The 12,893-nt window shown below is 59.6% G+C and overlaps 2 protein-coding genes and 1 long non-coding RNA gene across 3 annotated transcripts; 1 reads left to right on the top strand and 2 right to left on the bottom strand.

Moving 5' to 3' along the window:
• Positions 1-6: 6 nt before the first annotated feature.
• Positions 7-1,902, bottom strand: LOC126329070 (cylicin-1-like; the record flags this gene model as incomplete). Its single annotated transcript, XM_049996098.1, has 1 exon — positions 7-1,902. A coding segment is annotated over exon 1 (1,720 nt), but the record flags the coding sequence as incomplete, so codon positions are not given.
• A 1,199-nt stretch (positions 1,903-3,101) lies between these two features.
• LOC126329095 (uncharacterized) lies at positions 3,102-3,966 on the top strand. Its single transcript, XR_007562167.1, has 3 exons — positions 3,102-3,268; positions 3,370-3,542; positions 3,768-3,966. It is a non-coding gene; the product is annotated as an uncharacterized LOC126329095 (long non-coding RNA).
• Positions 3,967-4,659: 693 nt separating this feature from the next.
• LOC126329069 (uncharacterized) lies at positions 4,660-12,256 on the bottom strand. The gene is made up of 7 exons (XM_049996097.1): positions 12,185-12,256; positions 10,921-12,114; positions 10,294-10,348; positions 9,621-10,201; positions 7,633-9,101; positions 6,032-7,030; positions 4,660-5,122 (listed from the first exon to the last, which is right to left on the bottom strand). The coding sequence occupies exons 2-7, from the start codon at positions 12,100-12,102 to the stop codon at positions 4,660-4,662; spliced, it is 4,749 nt and encodes a 1,582-aa protein (XP_049852054.1). The 5' UTR covers positions 12,103-12,114; positions 12,185-12,256.
• Positions 12,257-12,893: the final 637 nt, after the last annotated feature.

Raw genomic sequence — 12,893 nt, 5'->3', positions numbered from 1 at the left:
ACACACGCGAGACAGATTCCCCAATGTCGTCCGACGTCTTATAACTCAACTCGCCATCATCAAGCGAATTGCGATCCAACGTGATCCTCCGCATCCGCGCATCAGGCTTGCCCTTATCTCTCGACGGTTCCTCCAAATCCTCTTCCTTCCGCCCCTTCTTCAAGCTGTCCCTCGCGCCCTTCTCGCTCCTCGGCCTGGACGTCAGCTTGCGGCTCGAGCGCCTCGCGTCCTTATCCGTCGAAGATGACTCGTGACTCTTTTCTGCCAACTCATCCTCCTTCGAATAAGACCCACTGCGACTCTCCTGACCCTCAGACGTGGACATGCTACTCGAATCCACCTTGCTCTTCTCCGCATCACTTTCGTCGAACTTCTTCAACGAGTGCCTCGAACTCCTCGTCGAGTTGGGGTGCGTCGACGCGTCCTCGCGAGCCGGTTTGTCAAACACCGGCTTTTCTGAAGAGTGATCCGATTTCAAGCTCTTGGACTTCTCTTTCGACAAAAAGTGAAGTCCCAACCTCTTCAGCGCGCCCTTCTTCTTCTTCTTGGCGTTTTCGCCCTTCCCCAAGTCCTCTGTTCCAAAAGAATTCGCGCAAACTTGGTCATACCTGTCAGCCGATTCGCTATCAAGGCTCCTCAAATCCGCGCTAAGCCGCCTTCTTTTGGCCTCTTCCTGCTTCAACTTCTGCACCACATCGTCACTTTCGTGCAAACCCCTAAACTTCTCCTTGCCGCCTCCCCAAGGCGCCGTGTCGCTCGACAGCGACAACTTCGCCACCTCATCACCCACCTTGCTCTGAGGCGCGCTTTCCTCTAACCACCTCTCCGCGCCCTCATTCGAACGCCGACGACCTTGCAGTCGTCCGAGCTCAGCTTCACCGCTCACGCTGTTCTCGTGACCACTCGGCGGGTCTTGCTTCGCTTCTTCTTCGCTCCTGTGGTCACGCTCTGCGTGACTCGACTCCTCCACCTCGTCAACACCCGACTCCCCTCGCTTCCCCTTCTCTAACCGCAAAATTGGCTCTGACTCCGACAATTCGTCCTCCCCCAACTCCCTCAAACTCAAGACGCTCTCGCTCAACGAATCATCCAGCGACCTCACCTGCTGCTCGCTCATCTCTAAATCTGTCTCCAAACAATAACTCTCGTCGTTCACCCTCACAAACTGCCTCTCCCTCTGCGGCTCCCTGCCAACCTGCGACGCCTCCACGTCCGCGCCCCCATCTCCAGACGACGTCCCGCCCCCTTCCTCGGGCACCCTAGGCACCTTTTTCAAGACCTTGCCGTCTATTTTCAAAACCTTCGCATTAAATGTCACCACCAACACAATACACGTGTCTTTCTTCCCGCAACACCTAATGCGCTGCTTCCCCTCCTCTCTCCTGGCGCCGCCAATGCTCACGAGCTTGGACAAGTCAAACTTCGCCTCGGCCACCTTCGCCTCCAAAAAGCGCTTGCGCTTCGCGACAACCTTGAACTTCAGCTCCTTCGGCAAAAACGTCCCCTTCGCCTTCTCCGCCCAGTCCAAGTACGACGTGAACTTAAAAGAGTGGCCAACGCTCATCTCGGAGTCCTTCGAGACCATCAGCGGAGAGTGACCTGAGTACTCTTGCCCGCGTTTCAGGGCGACGTAAAACGACTTGCCCTTGAGGTCCGAGGGCAAGCCCTCTGCCCTCTCGACCTTCACTTCGAACTCGACCTTGCACCTCCGCCCTCTAGAAAACATCGCTCAAAATCGACGCGAAACGCGCGGTGTCGGCGCGCCAAATAGACAAAGCGTGAGGAAGAAAACACCTAAAATGCAGGTTCGGGCGGAAAACTGAACGCAGGGGGCGCGACGCGTAGGAGACCCGCAGATTCCCGACAGAGCGCATCAGAGAAAATGCGCGGGCTGGACCGGGACGAACTGGAAAACCGGCACGAAATTGCCTCACAAAAATCGGAATTCTGTCACAGAGGAATTGTGCTTCAAAAAAAAAAAAGAAGATGACATTTGACACTTATAGACGTGCGAGGGCTGCGACTCTCCTACGCGTTTGGTAACACATTTCGAGCGCTCGCGAGTCCCGCAGCGTCTCGGGGTTCACAAAGGTGAGGAGGAGAAAGGCGGCAAGTTGTTGTTCGCCGACTCGCGAGTCGTGTGGCGCGCGAAAACGAGGTGCTCCCCGTTGGCGGGAAAGTTGCACGCAAACAGAGGCCTCGTCCGTTTTTCAACGCATTCAGACATGTTAAGCGGTCACGTCAGAGATTGGCAGAATTGTGCACACGGTCTGAGCGGTGTTTTGCTTTGTTCCACGAGACGGGTAGGGGCGGCCTTCGTATCTTTTCTCTCTCTCTCTCTACGCTCGGTCTCGCGTACGCTTTTTTCGGAGCGCGGCGCGGTTTTCCCCTCGCCCGACACGACCGCGAGGCTTGCCTGTCGACGGCGCGCTCAGTTCGGCGAACGGCCACCCGTGGCGGCCGGGATCCATTGCCGTTCTGGCGCGGGCGATCTGGTCCGCTTCGAGCGCGGCCGCGGACGCGGTGCTGGGTTGTGGAATCGAGTTGGTGGAGGCGCCGAGCGAGAGAGAAAAGAGGTGAAGGTTGCTGGAAGGAGTCCGGGTGAGACAGGGAATGAGAATGTGCGCGAGATAGGTCGTTGTTAGCAGCGCAGAGCCATGAATAGACCGCCGTTCTGTCACAAAAAAAGCTAGCGCCGACCGCTCTCTTGTGGACAAAAAAGGTTTTTGTGAGCTACACAAGCTTTCCTCTATTGTGAGAGAGACAGGTTGCTTTCGAGCGTAGGTGTTTCCTCGCCTCCATTCGACGGAAGGGGGGGGGTATCAGCGGATTTCGGCCGAAGTGTTTAGCGAGAGGCGAGTTCACAGGCGTTGATGCAGCGAGAGTCGGGCAGAGTTTGAGCGCCTTTTGGTCGGATTGAGGGTTGGTCAAGTGCGCTCTGCATTGAGGTCGTTTTGATCGCAGAGCTAGAAAAAAAGTGGGGGGGGGGGGGTTTCAAGCGAGAGAGCGCTTTGTCAGCATACATAAACACAGGCCTGTATTTCTGTATTTGTGTAAGTCTTGAGAATAATTGTCTCATTTTTCTTCTGAAAACCAGGCAGTACATTGGATTGCCCGTAGACTGGCGGCGCCTTGACATTCTGACTGACTCTGGGTTGCCGCTCTGCACTTGAGTGCTGTTAAGACTGCAGAAAAAAATAGTTGACTTTGAAGCGATTGCGACATGTCATTTTTCTCGTTGAATACAGTTCTCAGCAACATGGACCCCGTATGGATTTAGATTGCCGCGTTTTTCAGATGACATTTGAATTCGATTATAACCATCTTTTTTTGCGCCGAACCTCTGGTGCTACGAGGGCGCGTGAACAGTGTGACCAGCCGGACCGAGATTTTCGCATCATGGCGCTTACCGACTTGAGCAGGGAGTTGTCGGGAGAGCAGCTGAGGTTGACGAGCGGGGATGAGAGGAGCATCATAGAGAAGCTGGGCAGCATCATAGTGAATGATTCTATAGCAGAGGTGCATTCTTTCGCGCTGAAGTGGTAACGATCGCATTTTGAGGGGGAGGGGGGTTTTTTGAGTGTGTGGGGGGGGGGGGTTTGGCCCGCGTGAGAGGGGGGAGGAAAGGAGTCGAGAGGGGGAGGAGGGGGGGGGTGGGAGTGGCGGGCGGGCGAAGTGGATATGGGGTGTTTTTTTTTTGAGGGGTTGAAGGTGGAGTTTTTGATAGGGGCGTTGGGAGCTGACGGTTTTTTTTTTTTTTTTTGGAGCGTACCGCCGTTGGTTGCGCGGTTGTCGAGGGAGAGCGTCGCGGTGTTGATGGACGAGTTTTTGGAGTTGTCGTTGGGGAGGGGGTCGGAGAGGGTGGCGGATTTGTCGGGATCGGTGGTGAGGTTGGCGATTGAGTGCATGCCGGAGGAGAATTTGTCGTGCTTGGTGGAGGGGTTGATTCCGAAGTTGGTGGAGAAGATAAGGGTACGTGTGTGTGTGTGTGTTTTTTTTTTTTTTTGGAGGGGGGAGTTGGTGGGGGGTGTGTGTGTGCGAGCGTGTGGATGTGTAGGGGTAGGTGAGAGTGGGTGGTGGCTGATTTGAGGAGAGAGAGCAGGGAGCGGGGGGGGACGTGGAGACGGCGAGGAGTTGCTTGGAGAGGTTGGACGAGGCGGTGGGGAGGGTGGGGGAGGGGGTGGGGAGGGTGGTGGAGAGGGTGCAGCCGTTGGTGCTGGAGTTGGTGAGGGGTGGGTGGAGTGGAAAGAGGGCGATAAGCGTGTTGTCGAGCGCGAGCAGGTATTCGTCGGAGGAGCAGTTGGAGGAGTTGATGGAGAGGTTGTTTGCGGAGTTGGCGGGAGTGGGGGGGGTGGAGGAGGCGAGGGTGTTCGTGCAGTGCGTGACGGCGTTGAGCAGGGCGGCGGGAGAGAGGGTGAGGCGGTACGCGTGGAGGGTGATGGACGTGTTGGAGGGGTACATGGAGAGGTATGGGGGGGAGGGGAGTGACGTGAGGGAGTTGTGCATGCAGTACATGGAGTCGTTGGCGGGTTGGTGCAGGGGGGGGGAGGGGAGGGGGGAGTTGGAGAGGGTGGTGGGGGTTGCGTTGAGGTGGATAGGGTGTGGGGTGGAGAGTGGGTGGGAGGGGGAGGGGGGGGAGGAGGAGAGTTCGGAGGGGAGTCAGGGGGGGGAGTACGAGGAGGAGAGCGTGTCGGAGGGGGAGGACGAGTGGTGGAGGGTGAGGAGGTTGTCGGCGAGGTGTTTGGGGATAGCGATAAGGAGTGGGGGGGAGGGGTTGGCGGAGATGTGCAGGAGGGTGGCGCCGGTGTTGGTGAGGAGTTTTGAGGAGAGGGAGGAGAGTGTGAAGTTGGAGGTGATTTCGAGTTTTTTGTCGTTTTTGGAGCAGGCGATGAGGGGGGGGCAGGAGGAGTGCGGGGGGGGGGGAGTCGTGGGTGCCGTGGTTGGTGGAGGTGGTGGAGAGGGCGACGGAGGTGGTGAGTAGACAGGCGAGGGGGAGGGGGGTGGGGTTGGAGGTGAGGATAGGATGCGTGGAGGTGTTGAGGGAGTTGACGAGGGTGGGGAGGAGGTATGGGGTGAGGTGTGAGGAGGGGGTGACGGAGGGGTTGATGGAGGTGGGGAGGGCGTTGTTTAGACAGAAGGGGTCGTCGGCGCTGAGGGCGAGTGTGTTGAGCATGTTGAGAGTGGTGGTGGAATGCAGGTTGGGGTCGGAGAGCGTGGAGAGGTATATGGGGGTGTTGTGCGAGTGCGTGGAGGCGGCGTTGGAGGGGGGGGGGGGGGGGGAGGGTGGCGGTGGGGGCGTTGGAGATGTGCGAGGGGTTGGCGAGGATGTTGCCGAGTGGGGCGGGGGGCAGGCGAGGAGGGTGTATGGGGTGGCGCACGCGAAGTGGGTGGAGGGGGGGGTGGACAGGGAGGTGAGGGGGGCGTCGATGATGGTGATGGTGAGGTTGGTGTTGAGGTTTGGGGGGGTGCGTGGGGGAGGGGGAGGTGTTGGGGGCGTTGTTGGAGGGGTTGAGGGAGGAGGGGACGAGGAGTGCGGCGGCGAGGGGGATGGAGGAGTTGGCGAGGTCAGGGTGCGTGGAGTTGGGGGGGGTGGCGGTGGAGGCGTCGGAGTTGCTGTGCAGATACATGGGGTTGCAGAGTGGACAGATGTGCGGGACGTTTTTGAGGGTGTTGGGGGCGTTTGCGAGGAGGGGGTACTTGTCGGATGTGGGGGAGGGGTTGTTGAGGGGGTTGATTTGCGCGATTAGGGGGGTGATAGAGAGAGAGCCGCATTTGGCGAACGCGTCGTTGGAGTTGGCGGCGAGGATAGTGTGCGCGAGGGGGGAGATGGCGCGGTTTGCGTTGGAGGAGTTGTTGGAGGGGGTTTTGGAGTTTATGAGGTTGCACGCGGCGCAGAGGCAGTCGATAGAGGGGGTGTTATCGTTGTTTGAGGCGGGTGGCGAGGAGTGGGGAGGGGTTGGAGTGCGACGCGTTGATTGAGAGGTTGTTCGAGCAGATAAAGCCGAGGGGAGTGGGGGGGGCGGAGGTTTACTTTGTGAGACAGCAGGGGGTTTGTTTGGCGCAGTTGGTGGCGGTGTTGGTTTTGAACCGAGGAGAGAAGAGGTTGGAGAGTGTGAGTGGGTTGGTGAGGATGGTGGAGAGCGCGGAGGAGAGTTCGCCGGAGAAGCACTTGGCGCTGCTGGCGCTGGGAGAGGTTGGACAGAGAGTGGAGGTGTCGGAGCTGAAGGGTGGGGACGGAGTTGGGTGTCGCGTTTTCGAGGTGCTGTGTGGTCGTCTGGACAGCGCAGACGAGGACATCAAGACGACGTCGACGCTGGCGCTGGGACAGTTTTTGGTGAAGAACCACGGGGGGTATTTGGGCGAGGTGCTGCGACAGTTGAGGGAGTCGCCGGGGCGCCAATTGTCGCTGCTGAACGTGCTGCGAGAGCTGATTGTGGCGCAGAGGCGCGCGAACGAGTTGGCGGTGTGCGACGAGCGCAGCTTCCGGAGCCTGGTGGAATCGCTGTACGCGTGCATGCGCGACGAGAAGGAGAGCGTGCGGTACTTGGCGACGGAGTGTGTGGGGAAGTTGGCGACGGTTCGCGCGGAGGTGTTGCTTCCGGAGATCGCGGAGAAGATGAAGAGCGCGGACGCGCTGATGCGCGCCTCGGCGGCGAGCGCGCCGAGGTACATGTGCGTGGAGGGCGCGGAGCGGCACGTGGAGAGCGCGCTGGAATCGGTTTTGGCGGCGACGGACGACCGGGAGCCGGACGTCTGCCTGTCGGCGCTGGGCACGCTGAACGTTTTGAGCCATCGGATGCCGCGGCTGGTGTTGGCGCGCCTGGAGAGCGTTCTGTGGCGCGTGTACCGACACACGGAGGTGAGGTCGGAGCTGATTCGCACGGTGGAGCTCGGTCCGTTCAAATACAAGGTGGACACCGGACTGAGTCTGCGGCAAGTGGCGTACGAGTGCCTTTTGACGTTTTTGAACAACGAGTGGCCGCCGGCATCGCTGGGGCTGGCGGAGCTGTTCGGACGCGTGGTCTCGGGGCTGGGCGACGCCAGCATGGAGATCAAGACACTGAGTCACCAGCTGCTGGTCCGCCTCGCGCGCGTCGCGCCAGGCGCCGTGGAAGCGTCGATAGACCAGGCGATCGCGCCGCTGCGAGAGGCGCTGACGAGCAAGGTCAAGGAGACCGTCGTCCAGCACGACCGCGACCGCAACGAGGAGATGGTTCGATACGCGCTTCGCTCGGTCGCGAGCATCGAGGTACTGACCGACGCCGGGAAGACCGGCGCGTGGCGCGCGTTCGTTGACTCAGTCGTCTGTCAGGAAGAGCTGCAGAAGAAATACGAGCTCATTCTGAAAGACGTCAGAGAGACGGTAGTCCGCCACAGAGTGGCGCCCTGAGAAGAAGCGAGGAAGTAGGTGTGCATGTAAAAAGCATATATATATATATATATATATATATATACACATATACATAATGTATATTGTTTGGCAGACGTTTATTGTATATGCACATTGCGGCGCGTTATCATTCCATTTTTTTCACGGAAGCAGCTATTTTTCTTTTTTGTCTGAGCGTGTCTTGGCGTCTGAAGTGGCGTCTCTGCTGCATGCGGTCCGACAAGTTGCCGGAGATGACCGACCCCGTGTGGCTCTCGACGTCTCGGTCGCCCCTCATCGGCCGGTCCGACTTCGGAGAGTCGATGGAAGCGGCCTGCCGGATTCTGCTGCGCAGCACGCACCTCAGGTCCTCGTCTATCAGCTCCGATGGGTCGTCCTTCGCGGCGTCCCCGGGCGCCTGTATGGTGACGCGGCGCGGACCGGAGGGCGCGGGCCTCTCCTGCACGCACGGCTTTTCGGTCGCCTTGCTCTCCTTGATGATCTTGAGATTGAGTTCTCGGCGCGCCTTTTCGTACACGTTCGAGAATTGCGCGATCAGTCCGTAGAATTCCTCCGGCGGCGTGCTGGGGGGAACGGCGTAGGTGCCCGAGATCGCCCGGTAATCCCCGTCGGTCTGCTGGTAGAGCGCGCGCTGGTCCGAGAGCTGGGCCCTGATGCGGCTCAGAGCGCCGGGAATCACTTGGTGGAAGCAGTCCCACTTGCTGTCGCTCCGAGTCACCTGCGCCGCGAGGCCCTGCACGCGCTCCAGAGTCTTCTCCAGGTGGTCCAGATCCTCCGAGACCTGCGACCACACGACCTTTGACGCGTATTGCAGCTCGCTCAGCCGCGCGTACCAGTCCGCCACCCGCGGGTGGCACCGGTCCACGAACTGGATCAGGTGGGTCAGCAGCGTTTCGTGGCCATTCGAGGCGCGAGTCTCCGAGAGCTTCAGCAGCGAGTTCAGCTTGAACGCGCACGCGTTGCCGTAAGAAGTGCCGTAGTTCAGGAAGTTCCCCACCGCCAGCACCAAACGCAGGAACTCGTCGAACGGCGCCCTCCCCGCGGACATCGCCGCGTTCGCCTTCTTCACCCTCATGATCGACAGCTCCAGCTCGTCCTTCCTCGCCGAAAAGTTCAGGCGGAACAGGTGACACTCCAGCCGAGCCTGCACCTGGCTGATCGTCGACATCTCGTAGAAGAAACGGTCCACCACCTCCATCGCGTCCAGCGAGCCCTCCTCGCTCTCCAGGTAGCTCTGGATCGCCGACACCTCCGACTCCAGAGGCAGGTTGTTGTACAACTTCTGAGCCGTCTCCGCGTTCAGGATGTCCTCGTCCAGCATCAGAATCGCGTTTCGGATGTCCTCGTTCGACAGCTTGAACGTCTGCAAAAATATAGACACGTTCTGCAAGCGACGCGGCTCCACACAAGAAAATAAAGAAGACTTAGGCGGTTTCGGCGAATTCTTCAATTCCGCCCTCCGACTCGACCTCGCGCTGAACGCAGACTCCAGGCCCCTCACGTCCAACTCCACCCCGGACAGATCGAACTTCTCGAAAACCGTGTTCCTCACCTGAGACGCCTGCACCTTCGTCCAAAAGAAGTTCGACGTCGGCACCGACGGCTTCGGACCCTTCGGCTCCGCACTCCCCGCCGCCTTCATCGCCGGCGGCGGCGGAGGCGGCAAACTCGGCGGCGGAGGCGGCGCCGCCCCCAACGACGGCTCCGACGGCTCCGACGGCTCCGACTGCTCCGACGACGACGGCTCCGACGACCCCGACGACGACGGCCCCGACGACGGCTCCAACGACGGCTCCAACGACCTCTTCAACGACGACGACCCCGACGACTCCTCCTCCCTCGCCCCCCCCGGCCTCGCCCCCCTCAACTCCTCCTCCATCTCCCTCACCCTCCCCCCTATCTTCTCCAACTCCCTCTTCACCCTCTCCCACCTCTCCTCCGAAAACCCCTCCCCCCTGCAAGCCAACACCTCCTCCCTCATCCTCCTCTCCCACTCCCCCCAACCCTCTCCCCCCCCCACCCCCCCCCCCTTCACCAACTCCCCCACCCTCTTCAAATCCTCCTCCTCCAACGCCTCCCCCCCCCCTCACCCACTCCCTCATCAACCCCACCTCCTCCAACAAACTCTCCACCACCCTCCCCCACCAACCCCCCCCCTCCTCCCCCCCCCCCCTTCAACAACTCCCCCCTCCTCTCTCTCAACTCCAACGCTCTTCCCTCGTACGCCAACCTCCCCCCCTCCTCCCCCTCCCCCTCCCTCTCCTCCAACTCCCCCTTCAACTGGTCGTTCTCCTCCTTCAACTCGTTTATCTGCTCTATCAACGCGTCGTACGTCATCCTCACCCTGCTGTCGTCCAACCTCTCCAACTCCTTCTTCATCCCCTCCAACTTCAACACCAAATCCTCCTTCTCGTGCTGCAACACCATGTTCTCGTCCCTCAACTCCACCAACCTCTGACTCACCTCCCCCCTCAACTGCTCCAACTCCCTCCTGTGCCCCTCGCACTCCACCCTCTCCCTCTCCATCTGCTCCTTCAACGTCCTCCACAACCTGCACGCCTTCACCTTCTTCACCTCCAACATGTCCCTCTCCTCCAACACCCCCCTCATCCCCCTCTCCAACTCCTCCACCCTCCCCCTCATCTTCTCCAACTCCCTCCCCATCCTCTCCCCCCTCTCCCTCAACTTCTCCACCTCCCCCCTCAACCTCCCATTCTCCACCTCCAACTCCCCACTCCTCCCCCTCCAACTCCCCAACTCCCTCTTCAACTCCTCCCCCTCCTCCCTCCACCTCTCCCTCATCCCCAACAACTCCTCGCACCTCTCCGACAACTCACTCAACCTCTCCCTCATCTCCCTCCTCTCCTTCGACATCTTCCTCATCCTCCCCTCCCTCTCCTTACTCCTCTCCTCCGCCTCCATCCTCTCCGCCATCCTCCCCTCCCTCTCCCTCTCCCTCTCCTCCCTCAACTCCACCAACCTCTCCGACAACTCCCTGCACCTCTCCGGCAAACCCCCCCCCCCCCCTCCCCCTCCCTCCCCTCGCTCAACCCCCTCAACTCCCCCACCGACCCCTCCACGCACTCCCTCAACTCCCTCAACTCCTCCCCCCCCTCCCCCACCCCCCTCGACAACCCCACCTCCAACCTCACCGCCACCGCCTCCACCCTGTTCAACACCCCCAACAACTCCCCCCTCTTCCCCTCGCACATCACCCCCAACTCCTCCCTGTGCTCCTCCCTCATCTTCACCTCCCTGTCCATCCACCTCCTCGCCTCCTCCCTCGCCTCCTCCCTCATCCTCTCCACCAACTCCTCCCTCTCCGCCACGCACTCCCTCAACCTCTCCACCTCCCTCCTCCACCCCTCACTCTCCAATGCCACCCCCTCCAACTCCCTCCTGTGCCTCTCCTCCCCCGCCTCCAACTCCCTCCTCAACCCCTCCACCTCCCTCCTCAACCCCTCGCTCACCACCTCCTGCCTCCCCACCCTCTCCTTCATCTCCAACTCCACCCTCCTCCTCAACTCCACCTCCCTCTCCCCCCTCTCCCTCTCCCTCTCGCACTCCTCCCTCGCCCCCTCCCACCTCTCCCTCATCTCCTTCACCTCCCTCTCCCTCCTCCTCGCACTCTCCTTCGCCTCCTCCAACCTCTCCCTCAACCCCCTCATCTCCGACTCCAACTTCTCCTCCCTCATAAAACTCCTCTCCTTCAACTCCGCCAACGCCACCTTGTCCTCCGTCCCCGCCACCAACGCCTCCAAATCCACCACCCTCTCCTCCCCAAACACCACCTCCTCGCTCACTATCGACAACTGGTGCGCCACCTTCGCCACCAAAAACCACAACCTCACCCCCCTGTACGAATCCGACGGCATCGACAACAAATACCTCATCGCCTCGCTAAACGGCTCCCTCAAGTACTCCCTCCCCCTCACGTACTCCACCATCGCCACCGACACCTCCTCCACGCTCCCGAAATCCACCCTCTCGCACACCGACAACCTGTCTCGAAACTCCTCCAAATCCAGCGAAAAATCATCCTCAAACGCTACTATCTGCGACCTCAAACTCTCCGACTCCTCCCCCTCCTTCAACCTCCCTATCGTCTGTCCCAAACCCAACGACAAAAACTCACTCCTCAAACTCAACCTCAAATCCAAACTCTCCGGCGTGCTAATCAACGAATTAATCACCGTCAACGCCGCCACCCTCACCTCCCTCGCCTCGTCAAACCTCAACGCCTCCACCAAACGCCCAAACCTACTCGCCTCCCCCCTCTTGTACTTCAAATACCCAAACGCCTCCAACACCCTCGCGTGACCCTCCTTCGTCAACGCCACTATCGCCGACACTATGTCGTACACCGTCTTCCTCGTCTTCGCACCCCCCGCCGACAACGCCAACAACAACTTGTTCACGTTCTTCTTCGACGCGTCGCGCTCCACAAACTCCTCCAAATTGTACTTCACGTCCAAAATAACCTTCGCAATCCGAATCACCTCCTCCTGAATCCTCACCTCCTCCGTCCTCAACGACTTCCTCATGTCCAACGCCACCAACACATCAAACAACACATCCACCCCCCCCAACCTGTAAAACTCTCTGTACCACGCCGCCGTGTTCGTCACCAAACATATCCTCAACGACTTCATGCTGCTCGCCGTCAACGCCTCCACCCTCGACAACATCTTCACGCTCTCCTCCGCGCTCATCGACCCTCTCTCCTTCAACAACAACACCCGTCAACCCCCGCTCTCTCTCTCTCTCACACCCACTCGCCACCTCTCTACATACCGACGACGACAACCTCGACTTCCTCGACTTCGACACCCTACCCCCCCCCTGCAACGCCTGACCCTCTTCACCCTCCTTCTTCTCGCCACCTCACCCCGTCAGCTCGTACAAACTAACCACCAAAAAAAAAAAAAAAAACGTACCGCAATCAATGCCCCATCCTGCCCCGCCGACCCCAACTCCACTCCCCTCTTCCCCTTCTCCACCTTGCAAGCCCCGTCCACCTCTCCTCTGCTCCCCGCACCCTTTCCAACCTTCTTCTGAGCCTGCGCGTGCGAATCCTTTCCATACTTCACCAAAAACACATTAAACCGATTCTTCTTCTTTCCTCCCTTCGCGCGCTCCTTCTCCTGAACCTCAGTCGGCTCCGCCTCGCTCCCAACCTCTTCCTCCCGCACGCTCTTCGACCGCTTCTTACGATCCGACATCAAACCCTCGGACCAGCCTCACCCTCCTAAACGCCACTGCTCACGTCTAAACCTTGCACTCAGCAACACCGCCTGTACTCGTAGCTTGCTTCGCCGGAGCAACTCACTCCCCGTCTTGAAACAACGCAAAAAAAAACACCCAGAATGCTAGCGCGCCAAATACAGAGAAAATCAGCCAGCATTCGAAGCCGGCGTAAAATGTCAAAACCAGAAAAAATATCGCCCCAGATTCAAGCTTCAAACCTCTTTCCCAACCAGCCAAACACTTCTTCTTCGCAGCC

The sequence above is a fragment of the Schistocerca gregaria genome, unplaced genomic scaffold (genome assembly GCF_023897955.1).
Source record: "Schistocerca gregaria isolate iqSchGreg1 unplaced genomic scaffold, iqSchGreg1.2 ptg001160l, whole genome shotgun sequence".
Taxonomy (NCBI): Eukaryota; Metazoa; Arthropoda; class Insecta; order Orthoptera; family Acrididae; genus Schistocerca; species Schistocerca gregaria.
This window is presented reverse-complemented; position numbering and strand designations above follow the sequence as displayed.